The 22,992-nt window shown below is 40.2% G+C and overlaps 1 protein-coding gene and 2 pseudogenes across 1 annotated transcript; all 3 read left to right on the top strand.

Annotated features, from left to right (window-relative positions):
• Positions 1–5,892: 5,892 nt before the first annotated feature.
• LOC128020618 (trace amine-associated receptor 13c-like) lies at positions 5,893–6,957 on the top strand (annotated as a pseudogene).
• A 6,887-nt stretch (positions 6,958–13,844) lies between these two features.
• Positions 13,845–14,909, top strand: LOC128020617 (trace amine-associated receptor 13c-like; annotated as a pseudogene).
• Positions 14,910–21,307: 6,398 nt separating this feature from the next.
• Positions 21,308–22,369, top strand: LOC128020616 (trace amine-associated receptor 13c-like). The gene has a single exon (XM_052607234.1). It carries the CDS (start codon positions 21,308–21,310, stop codon positions 22,367–22,369), a length of 1,062 nt encoding a protein of 353 aa, XP_052463194.1.
• The last annotated feature ends 623 nt before the right edge of the window (positions 22,370–22,992 follow it).

The raw sequence follows: 22,992 nt of genomic DNA, 5'->3' as shown, positions 1-22,992 counted from the left end.
TGTTGCAGTCACAGTTTTCTCTGGCAGAACACAATAGTTTTTGTGTGAGGTACAGAGCAGAAATAAAGTTATTAATGACTGAAAAATGTATCCTAAACCACTCGATGAAAGCACACATTTTCTCATTTACATCACCCTGTTTACAGACACTACTTAGAATGGAGATGAAGACTGTTGAATAATACACAAACATAAATGTATATATTTTACAAATCAAATATAATTCATATTATGTATAAATATTAATATATTATAAAAACCTGCCAAGTCTTTGCAAAAAGATATGTGAAATCCTGTATTAAATATAAGACAGCCTTCGACAAATCTGTACCCAGTAGGATTTAGTCTCCCCTTTTTTTCTTGTTGTTGTTGTTTGTTTATTTATGATTTTTGCTCTTATTCTTACTAAATATGATCCCCAAACGTTTCAATCTTTAACAATATATATATATTGAGATACCATTTTCCATTTATTTGCCAATATGCTCAAGAGTAATGATGCAGTAATAATGATGTAATGAGGTCACAGGTATGTGTTTCTTGAGTAATTTACAACTGCTTCACAAGTTTTTTTAACGAATCATATTCAAGGACCATATCTATTTTATTTCTTTTATTTTTTTTAAATCTGTTGAAAATGATAATAGTATAAACAGTCCCTTCAGAAGGCATCATTTAGGTCATTTGGCAATCTACATTGATTTGATAGGCCCCACAAGAAAACAGCTTATAAATCATAGTTCATTTAATAAAGCTTATATATGTTAAATAAAAAATGTAAAAAATAAATAAATAACACCAAACACAAATTAAACACTCTAACAAACAATAGATCTAGCAGTTTTTAACGCTCTTCTATAGGAGATATCTTCTATCTTATAAGGATGCCGTTTCACCCGTGCGTTTCTGGGTGCGGTCATTACCTGGCAATGGGTGATGGTCACGATCGCTACATCATGTGTCTGGGCGTCGAGCACGCTGAGGTGGCTTTCGTGGATGAGTCATGTACTCACTGCGGGAATATGACCATCTCGGAGCTGCAAACCAGGCTCCGCTACCTACAGAGGGGCAGAGTTCCGCGGCCGCGATCTGGGGCTCGTTCTGGCGGCCGACAAACGAGAACCACTTCCGGCAGAAGCAACCCACGGAACGCGCTGGGCCCTCTTCAAGGAGCGTACCAGTAGTATCCAGTGGGACTCCTCCTGACCAGATGTCGATCTCAGCATCGGAGGGAGAGCTGTCGGATGACGATTCAGCTGTGCTACCGTTCCTCTGGGATGGTGACAAAGCCTGAGTCAGATCCCGTAGTGGCAGCTATGCTTTCACTTGTCTGGTCTGACCGGCAGTGCCTATGTGCCTATGTGGAAGCTGCTTCCGCCTTACACGCTATGGCGTTACTGCAGGTGCACCAGGCTAAGGCACTGAAGGACCTGCACGAGGGTGGTCATGATCCAGCGCTTCTGGAAGAACTCTGAACCGCCACTGACCTTGCGCTTCGAGCGGCGAAGGTCACCGCGAGTTCGCTGGGTCGTGCGATGTCCACATTAGTGGTCCAGACATGAGGGACACTGACAAGGTCCGGTTTCTCAATGCCCCTGTGTCCCAGACCAGCCTCTTTGGCGACGCAGTCGATATCCAGCAAGTCTCAGCAAGTCTCGGCTGCCCAGAAGCAGACACATGATCCGACACATCCTGCCCCGGCAGGCAGCTGCTGCTATCTCCACCCACCCGCCGGCTGCTGTGCCCAGGCTAGCTCATCACCGAGGGCAGCCCCCTGCATCCGCCCCCGCTCACGCGTTACATCTGCAGCAGCCTCCAAGTGGTGCCGTGGAGCTGGGCGCACGCAGGCTGCCCCTCCCGTCCTGGCACCCGTCAAACTTGGCGGTGAGCAGAAGAGCAAGAGGCCCTGGGACGGGTGACCCAGAGAGAGGTAGCTGCTTTCTGGGGGATGGTGAAGGCACCTCTCCCTCCCCTGGAGGAGGGCCAGGCGGAGAATCTGGAAATCTCAACAGGAGAGTAGTTTTCTCCCTCTCTGGATCCCAGGAGGGCATGGAGAGTTGCGGACGGCCAATCACCGTACATCACTCATCCTCCTCCTTCGCCAGATGGCAGCAGCGGGTGGTTCGAGAGCGTCAACAAAGGCCCAACTCATGCACCCTCTGCCAACCCGTGGAACCAGGTGAGCCCTGCACCCCACACTCGCACCACACTCCGGCCTGCTCACAAGCCGCCCGAGTTGGGTCCCGGTGTTCCACCTAGCTGCCCCACTGCGGGTACGGCTGTGGTTCCACTGGTCCCGCTTGTACGGTTCTTAAGCGCCTGGTCAGCGCTACCCAGCTCGTCTCGCTGGCTTCTGCGAACCATCAGCCTCGGCCATGCGATTCAGATCACCCGGCTTCCCCCCAAGCTCTGCGGTGTCTGCTTCACTACAGTGAAAGCGTCCGATGCCCCTGTCTTGCGGAAAGAGATTGCAGTCCTACTGGCGAAGGCTGCGATAGAGCTGGTCCCTCCAGCCGATATGAGGACGGGGTTTTACAGCCTGTACTTCATTGTACCCAAGAAAGGCAGTGGGTTACGACTGATCTTGGATCTGCGAGTTTTGAATCGGGCCCTCCATCAGCTACCATTCAAAATGTTGACACAGAAACGCATTTTCAGGTGCGTCCATCCCCAAGATTGGTTTGCAGCGATCGACCTGAAGGACGTGTACTTTCATGTGTCCATACTTCTGCACCACAGACCTTTTCTGCAGTTTGCGTTCGAAGGACTAGCATATCAGTACAAGGTCCTGCCCTTCCGGCAGTCCCAGTTTCCCTGTGTCTACACGAAAGTCACGGAGGCAGCTTTTTCAACTTCTTAGATGATTGGCTGATACTAGCACAGTCTCGAGATCAGTTGTGCGAGCACAGGGATGTGGTGCGCCTGCACCTGAGCCTGTTAGGCCTTCAGGTCAGCTGGGAAAAGAGCAAACTCTCGCCATTGCAGATTGTCTGTACTGGAGACCCTGTTGAGATCCTCCATCACCCTAGGCAGCTGGACGCGGCGGAATGTCCGACGCCAGGCCTTCATGATGAATCCGTGAGAACCATGGAAGGCTGGGTTCCATATTGAGACCTAAGCAGTACTCGTATGTGTATAGTCCACGGTATAGCCTTAGAGCCGTGTTTCCCTGGCAGACTTCTGCCTTCCCAAGAGGGTTTTAGTCACCTCAAATTTCTCCTCATATTCCTAAACGGATGCTATATGTGTATTTGTCTCCAAGACCTCCGGGAAGGATGGGGCTTCCGCAGTGTCCCGGCTCCAAGTGGATCGGGTACGTTTTCCCAGTGTTATCCAATCTCACCCAGTGAGGTAGTGCTTTGACAATGGTGAGTGGAGCTACTTGTTCTGAGCCCCTGCCTACACCTAATAGGGGCGCAGGCAGCTCGCACAGGGCACTGGAAGGGGCAGCACCCATGGCGCTTTGATAGGGATCCCATATTCGTCGGACACCGACGTGGCGTCGAGAGTGACCGAGAAAGGGAATGTCTCAGTTACGTATGGTAACCCTCGCTCCCTGAAGGAGGGAACGGAGACGCCAGGTCCCATCGCCATGGTTGATGTACCGCCGCTGAGCTGCCGGGTTCCCGGCTTGGCTCCTCAGCGAAAAACTTGTATGCATTGCACATGCTGCCCTCTTAAACTCACGCAGTGATCAGTGGCAGTTGGATGCAATAATTGCATGCCAATGTGCATTGGCTCATTTAGTTTAGGGACTGGAGGCTGAAGCAATGCTCTCAGCCAGGGACTTCCCAACCTAAGCCGGCTCTGGGGGTGTACTTTAGGTGGGCAAGTCCTTGCCCAAGAAATCTTGACGCATGTCTGTCATGACTGAAGACGCCGTCCCCTTCTGCGGTAAAGTAGGGTCCACCTCATTGTATGGTACCCGTCTCACCTCAGTGCCCTCGAGAGGTTTGTCTGCCAACCCTGCCAGAGTTTCAGGGCGCAGCGCCTTCCAGCGAGTGCTGCTCTCAGTTATTTCTGCCCATGAGCATAGCGGAGCTGAGAGGCTTGCCACCCCTTTGGGGGCCTCTGACACCAGACGTCAGTCTCGAGGGACTGATCCCTCAGTAGATTTATTTAGCGTGGAAACCACTGCCAAATATATCTCAATGAGTCCTGTGTTCTGCATTCAGTTCAGCTCTCTACCGCATAGATTCAGTGGGATTATCCTGACACTAATCAGCCCCCAGCAGGCTCTGGTTATGGAACAAGAAGAGAATACCCTATTAAGGAAGGAGGCCATAGAGGTGGTCCCTCCTCAAGACAGGGAATCCAGGTTTTACAGCCGGTTTTTCATAGTTCCAAAGAAAGAAGGGGAGTTGGGTCACTGCAGTCACCCGGACCCAGTACGTATCCATCCAGACCAGATGGTGGATCAGCACCTAGAAAGGACCTCTACAGCCCTGAAAGACAGTGGAGACCAGGACAACTAGAGCCCCAGATACAGATCCCCTGTAAAGACCTTGTCTCAGAGGACCACCATGACAAGAACACAGAAAACAAATGATTCTTCTGCACAATCTGACTTTGCTGCAGCCTGGAATTGAACTACTGGAGGAGAACTGGCCCCCCGACTGAGCCTGGTTTCTCCCAAGGTTTTTTTTCTCCATTCTGTCACCGATGGAGTTTCTGTTCCTTGCTGCTGTCGCCTATGGCTTGCTTAGTTGGGGTCACTTCATCTACAGCGATATCATTGACTTGATTGCAAATAAACGTACAGACACTATTTAAACTGAACAGAGATGACATCACTGAATTCAATGATGAACTGCCTTTAACTATCATTTTGCATTATTGACACTCTGTTTTCCTAATGAATGTTGTTCAGTTGGTTTGACGCAATGTATTTTGTTTAAAGCGCTATATAAATAAAGGTCACTTGACTTGACTCGGTCTATGTGTTTGGCTCTGAATTCTCCCCCATTCATGATTCTGTTGTTCTCACGAAAAGAGCCTTTCACCCCTCAGCCAGGTATGCCTTTATTAGCCTTTGTTGTGGTATTTTAAGGTTTACAAAGACACAAGCTTCAGTTGCAGTATGCATTTGCCCCACTTTTATAATAAAAATACAACAAAAATATTCTCACAACCTGACGTGAATTATTATGAAAAAAAAAAAATGCATTATGAAGAAGAAATGCCCCTGTTATCTAGTAGCATTAGAGCTGACATTGGCATCAAGCTACATCAGACAATTTATGAAATTATTAGTACACTTTTACTCAAAACTCACTTTAAACCCCGATCAAGTGTTAGTAATAACTTCCTTTTGCGATCGCAAAGAACCAATCAGTGTTTGTCTGGCTCACAGCGGGAGCACCCAGCACTGCACACACACACACACACCACTGGGAGAGGCTATTTATCATCAGATCCAAAATCTGCAAACAAACCTTAGAGGTTTTATTATTAAAAACTTCTCTTTCGTAACCTTTTTTTTTTTTTTTTTACAGTGAGCCTTAACAGAACAGTCCATCCAATACATTGTCATAATTTACTCACTTTTATGTTGTTTCATGTTGCTTATTTTTGGTGCAATACAATAGAAGATATTTGGAAAATAGTTGATCTATGTATAAAAGTATGATCATAATTTTCATTTCTGGGTGAACTATCACTGTATCTGTGCTACTTTTTAAGTTTTATTTTACTTGCCTATTTTCTTGGACTTTACAGTGAATAAAACGTCCTGTAAAAGCAAAATATTTAGATCCATACCTTGCTTTTTGGTTCTTGTGTCCAGCGATTTGACCACCAAATTTGAATTATTAAAATTAAGTAGACACATCATTATACAGCATCACTGTGGGCGGTAGATGGGTTGGTCAATCTGATCCAGATACTGTATAAATGAAAGAACAGTAAGCAGAGCAGAACAAACTCCTAAAAGGAGGAGATTTATTCATGGTCTATGAGACAGAGGATCAGGAAGCTCAATACTGCTTTCCTGCCATCAACTCATCATGCATCAAGGGAAAGCGCTCCAGTTATGAATACAAAATTATGTACATATTTTTTTCATTGCTGTCAGCATGGACTGTGTTTCTGAACCTGCTGGTGATCATCTCCATTTCTCACTTCAAGAAGCTTCACACTCCAACCAACTTGATCATTCTCTCTCTGGCTGTGGCAGACATGCTTGTAGGGCTTATTGTCATGCCTGTGGATGCCATCAAGCTAATTGAGACATGTTGGTACTTTGGAGACACTTCCTGTGATGTGTTTATGATAATCATGGGACTGCTCATCTCAACATCTATTTGTAATTTGGTTTTAATTGCTGTCGATCGTTATGTGGCTGTGTGTCACCCTTTATTGTACCCAAAGAAAATAACAACGACTAAAACTTTAATAAGCATCTGTCTCTGCTGGTTTTTCTCTTCAACATACAATATTGGCTATTTAGTTAGTGGCAGATATTTTGCAGCTTCCCAAAGATCAGGTGTGTGCTATGGAAAATGCTATTTAGTAATAAGTTTTTCTTGGACATCAACTGACCTTTTTTTTTCCTTCTTGTTACCTTGTACCATGATTATAACTTTATATTTGAGGATTTTCTATGTCGCACATCAGCAAGTGAAAGTTATAAACTCCCTGATGAAGAGTGGTAAATGTGTAACAGAAGGATCAGTAAGGAGGAAATCTGAGAGCAAAGCTGCACTGACATTAGGAATCATTGTGACAGTTTATCTGCTTTGCTATATTCCCTACTATATATTGTATGCAACAGGTACTATACTTATATCTCCTTCCACAGTAACATTTCTATTATGGACTTTGTATGTTAACTCCAGTCTGAATCCTCTTATCTATGCTTTATTCTACCGCTGGTTTAAAATATCAGTTAAACACATCTTAACATTTAAAATATTAGGGCCAGCGTCCTCTCTTTTGGACATTTTTAAAGATTATTAATGATTTTTGTGGAGGATAAAGCAATTTTTTTTTTAATGCTACATACAGTAAAAGTCTTAGTTTGAGCTTAGTTGAAATTTAAAGTGGAGACATTCATTTAAAGAAGAAATAAACATGTATGTGACCCTTGTGTTTCATTCTATGTTCTTGTTATGGCCTTATTTTTATTTGGCTGAGAAGATTTTTAACATTGAAATGTTAATATGTTGATAATTTTGTTTATGTGTTTAATGTTCATCCACTGTGTGGGCTGTAAATATGCATAATATATTGGTAAAGACAGACACACAACCCTGTGAACACATATTATCTTTTACTGTGCTTACAGAACACCATCAGAGTCATCAAGGTTCAAGATAAATGCTTTGCAGAGTGTGTGGTTTTGAATATATATGTTTAATTATGTTTATGAAGTTCAGTTTTATTGAAGTAAGTTTTGACACTGCTGCATTATATGTGCTTTGTAAGTTAAATTAGTTAATTTAAAGGTCAGTGTGGTGCATATCTGCATACAGTTAAATATGGGTACACTGTTAACCCTTGCTGTATTTTCTAGGGTAAATAACTGTAAAATAGCCAGTGTTTGCTGTATCTTCTGGGAACAATATCTTACTGTAATATGAGGTGCATCTTTAAGAATGTATGCAGCTCAGATAATAAATTACAGTAAATTACTCTATGTACCCATTACAGGTACCAACTGTCACATTAATCAGTAAATTACTGTCCTCCGACACTACTCGAGTGCATTACGCCACATTATATTGTGAAGTGTACACATATTCAGGCAGAAACCAAGGATTTATGCAATATGCATTAACACACACATACACACGCACTGACTGCCTTATTCTAAAAGTGAAGGTGTTGCTAAGGCAGCCTGGAGGTCAAGTCATTTGTTTACTTTTCAGCATGCATTGTTAGTCCAACAGTTGCGACATTTTCACGTTTTAAGCCTTAAAATGGAACCTTACACAAGCAGTAAGTAAACTGTTCAAATATAAGTGTGGTTCCTAGAATACTTTATGTGAAGTTAAATCGTTATTATTTGTTCTTGGACTTCCTTTTTTTCCAGAATGCTATATGGTTAGCTGAGTTTTGAGCCTCTTCTTGATACTTTGAGTGACATCCCTTGGTGTTGCAAAATATTTAATTGGTCAAAAATTTACAAACTCAGAACAGGTTCAAGTCACGGTTGATCTTTATGAGCCCAGTCAAATCACTACCGTTCTTCCAGAACCTGGTCACGTCTCAGCTGAACTTCACATCTCAGCCTCGTCACATCCTGTCTGTTGTACCCAACAATGCTCTCTCTGCTGTCAAGGAGACTGTTATGGCTGTGGAACCTCCAGAGGTGGCAGGATCTGCTGAAGAACCTTCAGAGGCCATCTACCATCTCATCATGGCCACAGAGGCCACCCTTAACCTGTTCATGTTCTCTATTTTAGTCTTACCTGACCAGACTTGCTCTCCTGTGCCATCGACTCCACTATGGTGGTCCTCTGCTCTGCCCTTGTGGGCTTCTGTCTCGTCTCCTCAGCTGACGCGGTCCTCTGTGCTGCCCTGGTGGGATTCTATCTAATCGGCACAGCTGGGTGGTCCTCTTCTCCGCCCTGCTGGGCTTTGGTCCCATCTGCTTGGCTGTGGTGGTCCTCTGGGCCGCCCTGGTGGGCTTGTGTCTCGTCCACACTGCTGTGGTGGTCCTCTTCTTCGGCCTGGTGGGCTTCTGTCTCGTCTGCTTTGCTGTGGTAGTCATCTGCTCCATCATGGTTGGCTTCTGTCTCGTATGTTTGGCAGTGGTGGTCCTCTGCGCCACCCTGGTGGGCTTCTTTCTCATCCACATGGCTGTGGAGGTCCTCTGCACCACCCTGGGAGGCTTCTGTCTCGTCCGCACAGCTGTGGTGGTCATCCTCCTTTTTCGTGTTCCCTAGTGTTTGTCATGTTTTTTGTTTTGGACTGCCTTTGTGGATATTGACCGACTGGATTACGATTACTTGGATTCTTCTAATAAAACACTGCAATTGGATCTCTCTGTTTGTGTGTACATTTGTGACAAAAAATAAAAAGGTATATATATTGAGATACTAGTTTTTGTCAGTATGCCATTAAAAGTAATGACACAGTAATTCTAATGTAATGAGGTCACAGGTCTGTGTTTCTTGAGTAATTTGTTTAACAAATCATAATCAAGGACCATATCTATATTAGTTAAAATCAAAATCGGGTGAAAATGATTAGACTATAAACACTTCAGTGCCCTGAGAAGGCATCATATATTTAATTTGGCAATCTACATTGTGAGGACCAAATATCCCTACAAAGATGTGTTAGGCCCCACAAGGAAACCTTTAAAGGGAAGCTTATAAATCAGTTAATTTAATGAAGCTTATTCCTTGCTAAATATTTTTTATTATTATTATTAGTTTTTTGCACACCAAACACAAATTAAACAAACTCTAACAAACAACATATCTAGCCGTTTTTAATGCTCTTCTGTATAGATAGGGTACTTTACTAACAATACAAATGCAATGTAATTTGCAAATACAATGCAATTCAAAATAACTGTAGTTTTGTTTTCCTCCAGCTGCTCTCTTTAAGTTCCGTTCCGACCACACGGAGGTGGTGGTCTTCTGCTCCACCCTGGGGGGGGGGGGTTCTGCCTGGACCACACGGTTGTGGTGGTCTTCTGCTCTGCCCTTGTGGGCATCATGTGATGTCCAGGGGCGTGTCTAGAGCATTTTCAGTGGGGGGGCCATGCTGGGGCACTACCTCCGAATGGGGTGGCCGCCAGTGACCAAAAAAAAAAAAAAGCTAAATACTACAGTATATTACGTAAATCCTATTGATTTAATTTTTTTTACTTGAATAAAGTTACTTGTAAACAAATGCAGTAATAAACCACTTTTTTTTTATTAATTTAGTTTTTTTGTCATCCCTGTATATATCTATTAAGTTACATTTGAGAATATATATATATATATATATATATATATATATATATATATATATATATATATATATATATATATATATATATATATATTTTTTTTTTTTTTTTTTTTTTTGAAAGAAACTCCCTATATCTTTACTTCATGGCTTGGCACTGCTCTCTTCCTTGCCTTCAAAAGAAACACTTATGTGTGTCTGTTATTCTCAATCTCAAAAAAATAAAAAAAAATAAAATCTAATTGTGAATGAAATGCACAGAATGCATCCATGTCATTTCACGTGTAAATGACTAAGTTAGGCCTGACAATTTAACTGACTATCTAACTGACTTACTCTCATGCATTAACAAGTAACGTGTCACCATACAATTATTATTATGGAACATTCTGTGCATATTGTCATTCGGTGCAATCTTGCTATTTGGTCACTGTCACAAAATAAACTGATACAAAATATGCAAAACCACCATGACTGTTTATTGTTTGAAAGCGCCCGCAGCGTATTTTACTTTTATTGTGTTTTATTAAACTTTGACTGAACATTCGATTGAAATCAACCACGACCAACGCGAGCAGAGCCTGACGGTGTAAAAATATTGATCTGAGAAAACCTTACAAACATATTAAACCATACATAAAGGTTACCTACCAGCTCTTTGTTCGGTGTTTTGTGATGTGTCGTTCTTGAACGATTCGAATCTTTAATGTGACTAGGGAAGAACGAGTCGTCTCTATGACGGCGACATCACTTTGAAGTTTTTTTTTTTTTTTTTTTACAGTGGATTGTAATCTCCAAAAATTACCTTGTTGTATGATTTATGTCTTTTGAGTTCACCCTTCAGATTAGACTATAGAACTGTAGTGTTACTTGTTTAGGATTCAAAATGTTATTTGCTTTTAATTTATGTCATTATGTCCTTTTTTAGCAAGCATCTTATACATATATAAGACCAATTTAAGCAATTATTATACCAGCAAACTCAGAATTGGATAAAAAATTTAACTAGGCTATAAATACTTGGATTATTATATAGCCTAGTATTTATTTACTGATAGACAGTCAAAAAGACAAATTATTCAATATTTTATTTATAACAAGGTTTTATTTATTTATACAATAATAACACACCACAGATCCTCAAGAAACAGTTACAAAAACACAGTGACAGAAATGTCAGAAATAGCGTATGTGGCTGTCATGTGATTAAGGAATGATTTGAACCCGAAGACTTGTCAGACAAGAGGTGAGTTAGTCACAGACTGAAGACCCAGGTAAAGAATTCATTAATCTTTTCTGTATCTTTATAGCATTTTATTTTTGTATTGTTTGTAGTGTGATCAACGTTTGCGTAAGTACTAGATGTGTTGGGGAAGTAACACGTAACTACATTTTGGTAAAATGAACGAAATGAATCGGAAAAAGATTCGTTCATTTTGATTTTTTGTTATGTATATAATTCCATATATAATTCCACATGTGTTAATTCATAGTTTTGATGCCTTCAGTGTGAATCTACAATTTTCATAGTCATGAAAATAAAGAAAACTCTTTGAATGAGAAGGTGTGTCCAAACTTTTGGTCTGTACTATATATATATATATATATATATATATATATATATATATATATATATATATATATATATATATATATATATATATATATATATATATATATATATATATAGTAGAAATTAAGCCTTGTTCAACGTAAAGGGCATAGATTTTTGACAATCTGAGTTAGTTTGGACTCAAAACATAAAAGCTTTAAAAAGTTTAATTGCCAAAAAAAAAAAAAATGAATGTTTAATGAATCTCAAAGGGTCAAGTCAAGTCACAGTCAATCTTCCTGAGTCCAGTCAAGTCACGGTTTATCTTCCAGATCCTTGTTAGGTCTCAGCTGATCTTCCATAGTCTCGTCACACCTCAGCTGATCTTCCATAGTCTCGTCAAACCTAAGCTGATCTGCCAAAGTCAGGTCATCGCTGATCTTCATGTGCTAAGTCAAGTCACAGCAGATCTTCCTGTTCTGTGAAGTCACAGTTGATTTTCACAAAATAAAGTCAAGTCACCATTGATCTTCCCAAGTCAAGTCACCGCTGATCTTCCCAAGTCAAGTCAAGCCCCGTTGATCTTCCAGAGTCAAGCCAAGTCCCCGTTGATCTCCCAGAGTCAAGTCAAGTCACCATATTGATCTTCACAAATCAAGTCACCATTGATCTTCAAGAATAAAGTCAATTCAAGTCACTATTGAACTTCCAGAGTCTTGTCACATTTCAGCTGATCATATAGAGTCCTGTCACTTCATTTCTGTTGCACACATAACTGTTTTTCAGTATCAAATATATTCAAAAAGTATTCAAAGACCCACTGCTAGTGTCGGCACATTGTGGTGGTGCCCAGCAATGCATGCTCAACATGTCATGCTAAAGAGAGTTTTGATGAACTTTTCCTATTTCCTGAGACTGCTGCTGTAGAACCTTCAGACATGGAGGCATTCTCTGCAGGACCTCCAGAGGTGTCAGTAGTTACAGTCTATGAACTCTCGTTCACTCCTGTCATGGCTATTGAGGCCATCTATGAAGTTTCATTGTGCCCTGTCATGGCTGTTGAGGCCATCTGTGAAACTTTGTCCTGCCCTGACACGGCTATGAAAGACATCTATGAACTCTATGAACCCATGAATGCACTGTGTGTTGTCTGTCTTTGCTTTCCGGTCTCTGCCATAGGTCCCGTCCCCATCTGCTCCGCCCTGGTGGGCTTTTGTCCCATCTGCTAGGCTGTGGTGGTCCTCTGCTCCACCCTGGTGGGCTCCAGTTCCGTCTGCTATGCCCTGGTGGGCTCGTCTAGCCCGTAACAATTAAATCTAGAGCATGATTTAGACCATGAGTAGGTCCTATCTCATGTTGTCTTACCCCAATAGCATTCGAAATGTCTTTGAAAGCTAATCCTGATGCATATTTTTAATTATCAATATGGATATTAAAATCACCAACGATTAAACAAACAAGGGAAACCGCTCGGAAATGGTAGACAGGTGCAGGGTGGGTAAATTAGGTGCAGGTGTGGCAAGAAAATGGGCTGATGAATGAGCTGCAGGTGTGGCAAGGTGATTGTGATGCAGTGGCTCATGGGAGATGTAGTCAGGGTGTGGTGCAACAGTATGAGAGGTGCTAGTGTCCAAGTGATGATATGGTGACATCTGGTGGTTGATGGATGGAATGATCTTGAGTGGAGTGCCCTCTACTGAAGTTCATGGGCACTTCAGCTAATGCTCATGACATAGCCAATATCAGATATATGGTGGGAATTAAGTTTATATTTATATTTATATTTATATTTATATTTATATTTATATTTATATTTATATTTATATTTATATTTATGTTTATATTTATATTTATATATAGGTTTGTCTGTATGTGTATTCAGAGCCAGTGAGCAATGGCCTTTCAAAATAATAACAATAATAAAAGCGTATTATTTAATTATATTTATATGTAATACTACCTTTTAATTTTAAATAGTACTATCACACATTATGATTTAGTTTATTATTTTATCAAATTAATGCCACATATAATAAAAATAATATATATGAATATAAAATATATTATCACTAATATACACACTTCACTTATCACACAATTTACACAATGCACTTACGTCTTTAAAGAAATCTGCAAACAAATCTTAGAGATTTTATTTGTACAAACTTCTCTTTTGTGAGCCATTTTTACAGTGAGCTTTAAAGAAACAGTATGAATAAAACGTCCTGTAAAAGCAAAATATTTAGATCCATACCTTGCTTTTTGGTTCTTGTGTCCAGCGATTTGACCACCAAGTTTGAATTATTAAAATTAAGTAGATACATCATTATACAGCATCACTGTGGGCGATAGATGGGTTGGTCAATCTGATCCAGATACTGTATAAATGAAAGAACAGTAAGCAGAGCAGAACAAACTCCTAAAAGGAGGAGATTTATTCATGGTCTATGAGACAGAGGATCAGGAAGCTCAATACTGCTTTCCTGCCATCAACTCATCATGCATCAAGGGAAAGCGCTCCAGTTATGAATACAAAATTATGTACGTATTTTTTTCATTGCTGTCAGCATGGACTGTGTTTCTGAACCTGCTGGTGATCATCTCCATTTCTCACTTCAAGAAGCTTCACACTCCAACCAACTTGATCATTCTCTCTCTGGCTGTGGCAGACATGCTTGTAGGGCTTATTGTCATGCCTGTGGATGCCATCAAACTAATTGAGACATGTTGGTACTTTGGAGACACTTCCTGTGATGTGTTTATGATAATCATGGGACTGCTCATCTCAACATCTATTTGTAATTTAGTTTTAATTGCTGTCGATCGTTATGTGGCTGTGTGTCACCCTTTATTGTACCCAAAGAAAATAACAACGACTAAAACTTTAATAAGCATCTGTCTCTGCTGGTTTTTCTCTTCAACATACAATATTGGCTATTTAGTTAGTGGCAGATATTTTGCAGCTTCCCAAAGATCAGGTGTGTGCTATGGAAAATGCTATTTAGTAATAAGTTTTTCTTGGACATCAACTGACCTTTTTTTTTCCTTCTTGTTACCTTGTAGCATGATTATAACTTTATATTTGAGGATTTTCTATGTCGCACATCAGCAAGTGAAAGTTATAAACTCCCTGATGAAGAGTGGTAAATGTGTAACAGAAGGATCAGTAAGGAGGAAATCTGAGAGCAAAGCTGCACTGACATTAGGAATCATTGTCACAGTTTATCTGCTTTGCTATATTCCCTACTATATATTGTATGCAACAGGTACTATACTTATATCTCCTTCCACAGTAACATTTCTATTATGGACTTTGTATGTTAACTCCAGTCTGAATCCTCTTATCTATGCTTTATTCTACCGCTGGTTTAAAATATCAGTTAAACACATCTTAACATTTAAAATATTAGGGCCAGCGTCCTCTCTTTTGGACATTTTTAAAGATTATTAATGATTTTTGTGGAGGATAAAGCAAATTTTTTTTTAATGCTACATACAGTAAAAGTCTTAGTTTGAGCTTAGTTGAAATTTAAAGTGGAGACATTCATTTAAAGAAGAAATAAACATGTATGTGACCCTTGTGTTTCATTCTATGTTCTTGTTATGGCCTTATTTTTATTTGGCTGAGAAGATTTTTAACATTGAAATGTTAATATGTTGATAATTTTGTTTATGTGTTTAATGTTCATCCACTGTGTGGGCTGTAAATATGCATAATATATTGGTAAAGACAGACACACAACCCTGTGAACACATATTATCTTTTACTGTGCCTACAAAACACCATCAGAGTCATCAAGGTTCAAGATAAATGCTTTGCAGAGTGTGTGGTTTTGAATATATATGTTTAATTATGTTTATGAAGTTCAGTTTTATTGAAGTAAGTTTTGACACTGCTGCATTATATGTGCTTTGTAAGTTAAATTAGTTAATTTAAAGGTCAGTGTGGTGCATATCTGCATACAGTTAAATATGGGTACACTGTTAACCCTTGCTGTATTTTCTAGGGTAAATAACTGTAAAATAGCCAGTGTTTGCTGTATCTTCTGGGAACAATATCTTACTGTAATATGAGGTGCATCTTTAAGAATGTATGCAGCTCAGATAATAAATTACAGTAAATTACTCTATGTACCCATTACAGGTACCAACTGTCACATTAATCAGTAAATTACTGTCCTCCGACACTACTCGAGTGCATTACGCCACATTATATTGTGAAGTGTACACATATTCAGGCAGAAACCAAGGATTTATGCAATATGCATTAACACACACATACACACGCACTGACTGCCTTATTCTAAAAGTGAAGGTGTTGCTAAGGTAGACTGGAGGTCAAGTCATTTGTTTACTTTTTAGCATGCATTGTTAGTCCAACAGTTGCGACATTTTCACGTTTTAAGCCTTAAAATGGAACCTTACACAAGCAGTAAGTAAACTGTTCAAATATAAGTGTGGTTCCTAGAATACTTTATGTGAAGTTAAATCGTTATTATTTGTTCTTGGACTTCCTTTTTTTCCAGAATGCTATATGGTTAGCTGAGTTTTGAGCCTCTTCTTAATACTTTGAGTGACATCCCTTGGTGTTGCAAAATATTTAATTGATCAAAAATGTACAAACTCAGAACAGGTTCAAGTCACGGTTGATCTTTATGAGCCCAGTCAAATCACTACCGTTCTTCCAGAACCTGGTCACGTCTCAGCTGAACTTCACATCTCAGCCTCGTCACATCCTGTCTGTTGTACCCAACAATGCTCTCTCTGCTGTCAAGGAGACTGTTATGGCTGTGGAACCTCCAGAGGTGGCAGGATCTGCTGAAGAACCTTCAGAGGCCATCTACCATCTCATCATGGCCACAGAGGCCACCCTTAACCTGTTCATGTTCTCTATTTTAGTCTTACCTGACCAGACTTGCTCTCCTGTGCCATCGACTCCACTATGGTGGTCCTCTGCTCTGCCCTTGTGGGCTTCTGTCTCGTCTCCTCAGCTGACGCGGTCCTCTGTGCTGCCCTGGTGGGATTCTGTCTAATCGGCACAGCTGGGTGGTCCTCTTCTCCGCCCTGCTGGGCTTTGGTCCCATCTGCTTGGCTGTGGTGGTCCTCTGGGCCGCCCTGGTGGGCTTGTGTCTCGTCCACACTGCTGTGGTGGTCCTCTTCTTCGGCCTGGTGGGCTTCTGTCTCGTCTGCTTTGCTGTGGTAGTCATCTGCTCCATCATGGTTGGCTTCTGTCTCGTATGTTTGGCAGTGGTGGTCCTCTGCGCCACCCTGGTGGGCTTCTTTCTCATCCACATGGCTGTGGAGGTCCTCTGCACCACCCTGGGAGGCTTCAGTCTCGTCCGCACAGCTGTGTTGGTCATCCTCCTTTTTCGTGTTCCCTAGTGTTTGTCATGTTTTTTGTTTTGGACTGCCTTTGTGGATATTGACCTCTTGCCTGACTGGATTACGATTACTTGGATTCTTCTAATAAAACACTGCAATTGGATCTCTCTGTTTGTGTGTACATTTGTGACAAAAAATAAAAAGGTATATATATTGAGATACTAGTTTTTGTCAGTATGCCATTAAAAGTAATGACACAGTAATTCTAATGTAATGAGGTCACAGGTCTGTGTTTCTTGAGTAATTTGTTTAACAAATCATAATCAAGGACCATATCTATTTTAGTTAAAAAAAAATCGGTTGAAAATGATTAGACTATAAACACTTCAGTGCCCTGAGAAGGCATCATATATTTAATTTGGCAATCTACGTTGTGAGGACCAAATATCCCTACAAAGATGTGTTAGGCCCCACAAGGAAACCTTTAAAGGGAAGCTTATAAATCAGTTAATTTAATGAAGCTTATTCCTTGCTAAATATTTTTTATTATTATTATTAGTTTTTTGCACACCAAACACAAATTAAACAAACTCTAACAAACAACATATCTAGCCGTTTTTAATGCTCTTCTGTATAGATAGGGTACTTTACTAACAATACAAATGCAATGTAATTTGCAAATACAATGCAATTCAAAATAACTGTAGTTTTGTTTTCCTCCAGCTGCTCTCTTTAGGTTCCGTTCCGACCACACGGAGGTGGTGGTCTTCTGCTCCACCCTGGGGGGGGGTTCTGCCTGGACCACACGGTTGTGGTGGTCTTCTGCTCTGCCCTGGTGGGCGTCATGTGATGTCCTTTATGGACTTATGTTTTCGTGTTTTTGTTTTTTGTTTGTTCTGTCCATTTCCTCCAATGGACCTGTCCCCCCCTCCCTCCCCCTGATCCTCCGCCGGTCCACCTCCCTCCTGGGTTTCTAGTCTGTGTCTGTCATTCCGTTTCCCTCTAGGACCTGGCCCTCCGTCCCTCCCCCGATCCTCCACCAGTCCACCACCCTCCTGGACTCCTTGTTTTGTGTTGCACTTCTCTTGTCTCTGGTTCCCCATTTTACATGGTTGTCTTGTCTCGGTTTCCCCATTTTACCTGGTTGTCTTGTCTCTGTTTCCCCATTCTACCTGGTCCTCATGTCTCTGTTTTACCATGTTATCTGGCCCTCCGTCCCTCCCCCTAGTCCTCCGCTGCTCCACCTCCCTCCTAGTCTCTTTGTCTGTTTGGTTTTCCCTTGGTTTTGGGTGGAGCATCTGGCAGCTGCTCCGTGGAGGAGGGGGTAATGTCACACTGTCTAGTCTCTGTTTCCCTGGGTGTCCACTAGTGGGCTCACTTCCCCTTAGGCACTTCACCATAGGCACTATAATTCCTCTAGTCTGGTCCTGTCTTCACAGTAATTGCACTCCAGTTAATTGCACCAGGTGCAGGAAATCTATTGTCATTAGCCTCCTTATAAATACCTGTCTTTCCCTGTTGTTTGTATGGAGTCCTTACCCTTCGATGTTCCAGTCTTCTCGTTACTCAAGATTCTTCAATTCTCATATTCTGAGTTCCCGTTCCGTTCCGTTCCCTTTTTCCTATTCCTTTCTTGTTTGTTTGTTTTTGTTTGGCCTGCATTCTGGTTTTGACCCTAGCATGTTTGATTAAGATTTTGGATTACCAACAGGGCCAACAAGTGCTAAGCATCTCTCGGGGAACTCCTTCAAAACTGTTGGAAGACCATTTCAGGTGAATACCTCTTGAAGCTCTTCAAGAGAATGCCAAGAGTGTGCAAAGCAGCAATCAAAGCAAAAGGTGGCTACTTTGAAGAACCTACAATATGACATATTTTCATTTTTTTCACACTTTTTTGTTATGTATATAATTCCATATATAATTCCACATGTATTAATTCATAGTTTTGATGCCTTCAGTGTGAATCTACAATTTTCATAGTCATGAAAATAAAGAAAACTCTTTGAATGAGAAGGTGTGTCCAAACTTTTGGTCTGTACTATATATATATTCAACGTAAAGGGCATAGATTTTTGACAATCTGAGTTAGTTTGGACTCAAATCATAAAAGCTTTAAAAAGTTTAATTGCCAAAAAAAAAAAAATGAATGTCTAATGAATCTCAAGGGGTCAAGTCAAGTCACAGTCAATCTTCCTGAGTCCAGTCAAGTCACGGTTTATCTTCCAGATCCTTGTTAGGTCTCAGCTGATCTTCCATAGTCTCGTCACACCTCAGCTGATCTTCCATAGTCTTGTCAAACCTAAGCTGATCTGCCAAAGTCAGGTCATCGCTGATCTTCATGTGCTAAGTCAAGTCACAGCAGATCTTCCTGTTCTGTGAAGTCACAGTTGATTTTCACAAAATAAAGTCAAGTCACCATTGATCTTCCCAAGTCAAGTCACCGCTGATCTTCCCAAGTCAAGTCAAGCCCCGTTGATCTTCCAGAGTCAAGCCAAGTCCCCGTTGATCTCCCAGAGTCAAGTCAAGTCACCATATTGATCTTCACAAATCAAGTCACCATTGATCTTCAAGAATAAAGTCAATTCAAGTAACTATTGAACTTCCAGAGTCTTGTCACATTTCAGCTGATCATATAGAGTCCTGTCACTTCATTTCTGTTGCACACATAACTGTTTTTCAGTATCAAAGATATTCAAAAAGTATTCAAAGACCCACTGCTAGTGTCGGCACATTGTGGTGGTGCCCAGCAATGCATGCTCAACATGTCATGCTAAAGAGAGTTTTGATGAACTTTTCCTATTTCCTGAGACTGCTGCTGTAGAACCTTCAGACATGGAGGCATTCTCTGCAGGACCTCCAGAGGTGTCAGTAGTTACAGTCTATGAACTCTTGTACACTCCTGTCATGGCTATTGAGGTCATCTATGAAGTTTCATTGTGCCCTGTCATGGCTGTTGAGGCCATCTGTGAAACTTTGTCCTGCCCTGACGCAGCTATGAAAGACATCTATGAACTCTATGAACCCATGAATGCACTGTGTGTTGTCTGTCTTTGCTTTCCGGTCTCTGCCATAGGTCCCGTCCCCATCTGCTCCGCCCTGGTGGGCTTTTGTCCCATCTGCTAGGCTGTGGTGGTCCTCTGCTCCACCCTGGTGGGCTCCAGTTCCGTCTGCTATGCCCTCGTCTGGCCCGTAACAATTAAATCTAGAGCATGATTTAGACAATGAGTAGGTCCTATCTCATGTTGTCATACCCCAATTGCATTCGAAATGTCTTTGAAAGCTAATCCTGATGCATATTTTTAATTATCAATATGGATATTAAAATCACCAACGATTAAACAAACAAGGGAAACCGCTCGGAAATGGTAGACAGGTGCAGGGTGGGTAAATTAGGTGCAGGTGTGGCAAGAAAATGGGCTGATGAATGAGCTGCAGGTGTGGCAAGGTGATTGTGATGCAGTGGCTCATGGGAGATGTAGTCTGGGTGTGGTGCAACAGTATGAGAGGTGCTAGTGTCCAAGTGATGATATGGTGACATCTAGTGGTTGATGGATGGAATGATCCTAAATGGAGTGCCCTCTACTGAAGTTCATGGGCACTTCAGCTAATGCTCATGACATAGCCAATATCAGATATATGGTGGGAATTAAGTTTATATTTATATTCATATTTATTTTTTATATAAAGGTTTGTCTGTATGTGTATTCAGAGCCAGTGAGCAATGGCCTTTCAAAATAATAACAATAATAAAAGCGGTTTATTTAATTATATTTATATTTAATACTACCTTTTAATTTTAAATAGTACTATCACACATTATGATTTAGTTTATTATTTGATCAAATTAATGCCACATACAATAAAAATAATATATATGAATATAAAATATATTATCACTAATATATATATATATATATATATATATATATATATATATATATATATATATATATATATAGGTCATGCTATATACAGTGTGTGGACCAAACCAAATCTCCAAAAAAAACAAAGAATGGAAGCACAGAGGATCATCACTTATCACACAATTTACACAATGCACTTACGTCTTTAAAGAAATCTGCAAACAAATCTTCGAGATTTTATTTGTACAAACTTCTCTTTTGTGAGACATTTTTACAGTGAGCTTTAAAGAAACAGTCCATCCAATTAAAATATAAGAATAAAAGAATATCGTCCTGATTTACTCACATTTATGTGGTTTCTTTCTTTTGTGTAATATAACGGAAGATATTTTGAAAATGGTTGATCTATATATAAAAGTATGATGTCAATAAAATCCTGGGTGTGCTATAACTTTTTATTTACTAGTCAAATTTATTGTACTTCACTGTGGATATGGCATCATGTAATTTGCAAAATATTTAGATCCTTACCTTGATTTCTGGCTCTCTTGCACAGCAATTTGACTGCCGAGTTTGGAATTATTAAAAGAAGACAATTACATCATTATACAGCATCACTGTGGGCGGTAGATGGGTTGGTCAATCTGATCTCGACACTGTATAAATGAAAGGACAGTATGAAGAGCAGAGCAAACTCCGAACAGGAGAAGATTTACTCATGGTCTATGAGACAGAGGATCATGAGATTGAATACTGTTTTCCCTCCATCAACTCATCATGTATCAAGGGAAAGCGCTCAAGTTATGAATACAATATCATGTATGTATTTTTTTCATTGCTGTCAGCATGGACTGTGTTTCTGAACCTGCTGGTGATCATCTCCATCTCCCACTTCAAGAAGCTTCACACTCCAACCAACCTGATCATTCTCTCTCTGGCAGCAGCTGATATGCTTATAGGGCTTATTGTCATGCCTGTGGATGCCATCAAGCTAACTGAGACATGTTGGTACTTTGGAGACACTTTCTGTGACGTGTTTATGATAATCATGGGATTGCTCACCTCAACATCTATTTGTAATTTAGTTTTAATTGCTGTTGATCGTTATGTGGCTGTGTGTCATCCTTTACTCTACCCAAAGAAAATAACAGTGACTAAAACTTTAATAAGCATCTGTCTCTGCTGGTTGTTCTCCTCAAATTACAATATTGGCTATATAGTAAGTGGCAGATATTTTGCAGCTTCCCAAAGATCAGATGGGTGTTATGGAAAATGCTATTTAGTAATAAGTTTTTCTGGGACATTCACTGACCTTTTCTTTTCCTTCTTGTTACCTTGTACCACGATTATAACTTTATATTTGAGGATTTTTTATGTTGTACATCAGCAAGTGAAAGTTATAAACTCCATGATGAAGAGTGGTAAATGTGTAACAGAAGGATCAGTAAGGAGGAAATCTGAGAGCAAAGCTGCACTGACATTAGGAATCATTGTGACAGTTTATCTGCTTTGCTATATTCCCTACTATATATTGTCTGTAACAGGTACTACAGTAACATCTTCTGCCACAGTAACATTTCTATTATGGACTTTGTATGTTAACTCCGGTCTGAATCCTCTTATCTATGCTTTATTCTACCGCTGGTTTAAAATATCAGTAAAACACATCTTAACGTTTAAAATACTCGACCCAGCATCCTCTCTTGTGGACATTTTTAAAGATTAATAATGGTTTTTGTGGGATAAAGCATAATTTCCAATGTTAACATACAGCTCTAAAGTCTTAGTTTGAGTTTTAAACTTAAAGTTGAGACATTCAAATAAACAAGTAGACGATGATACTCTTGTGTTTCATTCTGTGGTCTTGTCATGGCCTTTTTTTTTCTTTTCTTCTTTTTTTTTTTTTTTTGGCTGAGATGATTTTTAAAATTGCAACATGTTAACATGTGGATAGTTTTGTTTATGTGTTTAATGTCCATTCACCATATGTGTTGTAAATATGTATCATATATTGGTCTGGACAGTCACACACACTTTATTCAACTATCTCCTCACTGAATATGTAGTGCAGATATTTTCTTTTACTGTGCCTGCAGAGCAGAGTCATCAAGGTCCATGATAAAACCGTTGAATAGTGTGTGGATTTTAATATTTGTTTAATGATGTTCATGAAGTTACATTTTATTGAAAAAGGTTTTGACTGCTGTATTACCTGTCATTTACAATGATATATGCTTGTAAGTTTAATTAGTCTATTTTTAAGGCCAGTGCGGTGATTAATTTAATTTTGGTTATCTGCGTAAAGTTAAATTTGGGTATAATTGATTTTAATAAAGTTTATTGTAATTT

Source organism: Carassius gibelio, chromosome A10, assembly GCF_023724105.1.
Source record: "Carassius gibelio isolate Cgi1373 ecotype wild population from Czech Republic chromosome A10, carGib1.2-hapl.c, whole genome shotgun sequence".
Taxonomy (NCBI): domain Eukaryota; kingdom Metazoa; phylum Chordata; class Actinopteri; order Cypriniformes; family Cyprinidae; genus Carassius; species Carassius gibelio.
This window is presented reverse-complemented; position numbering and strand designations above follow the sequence as displayed.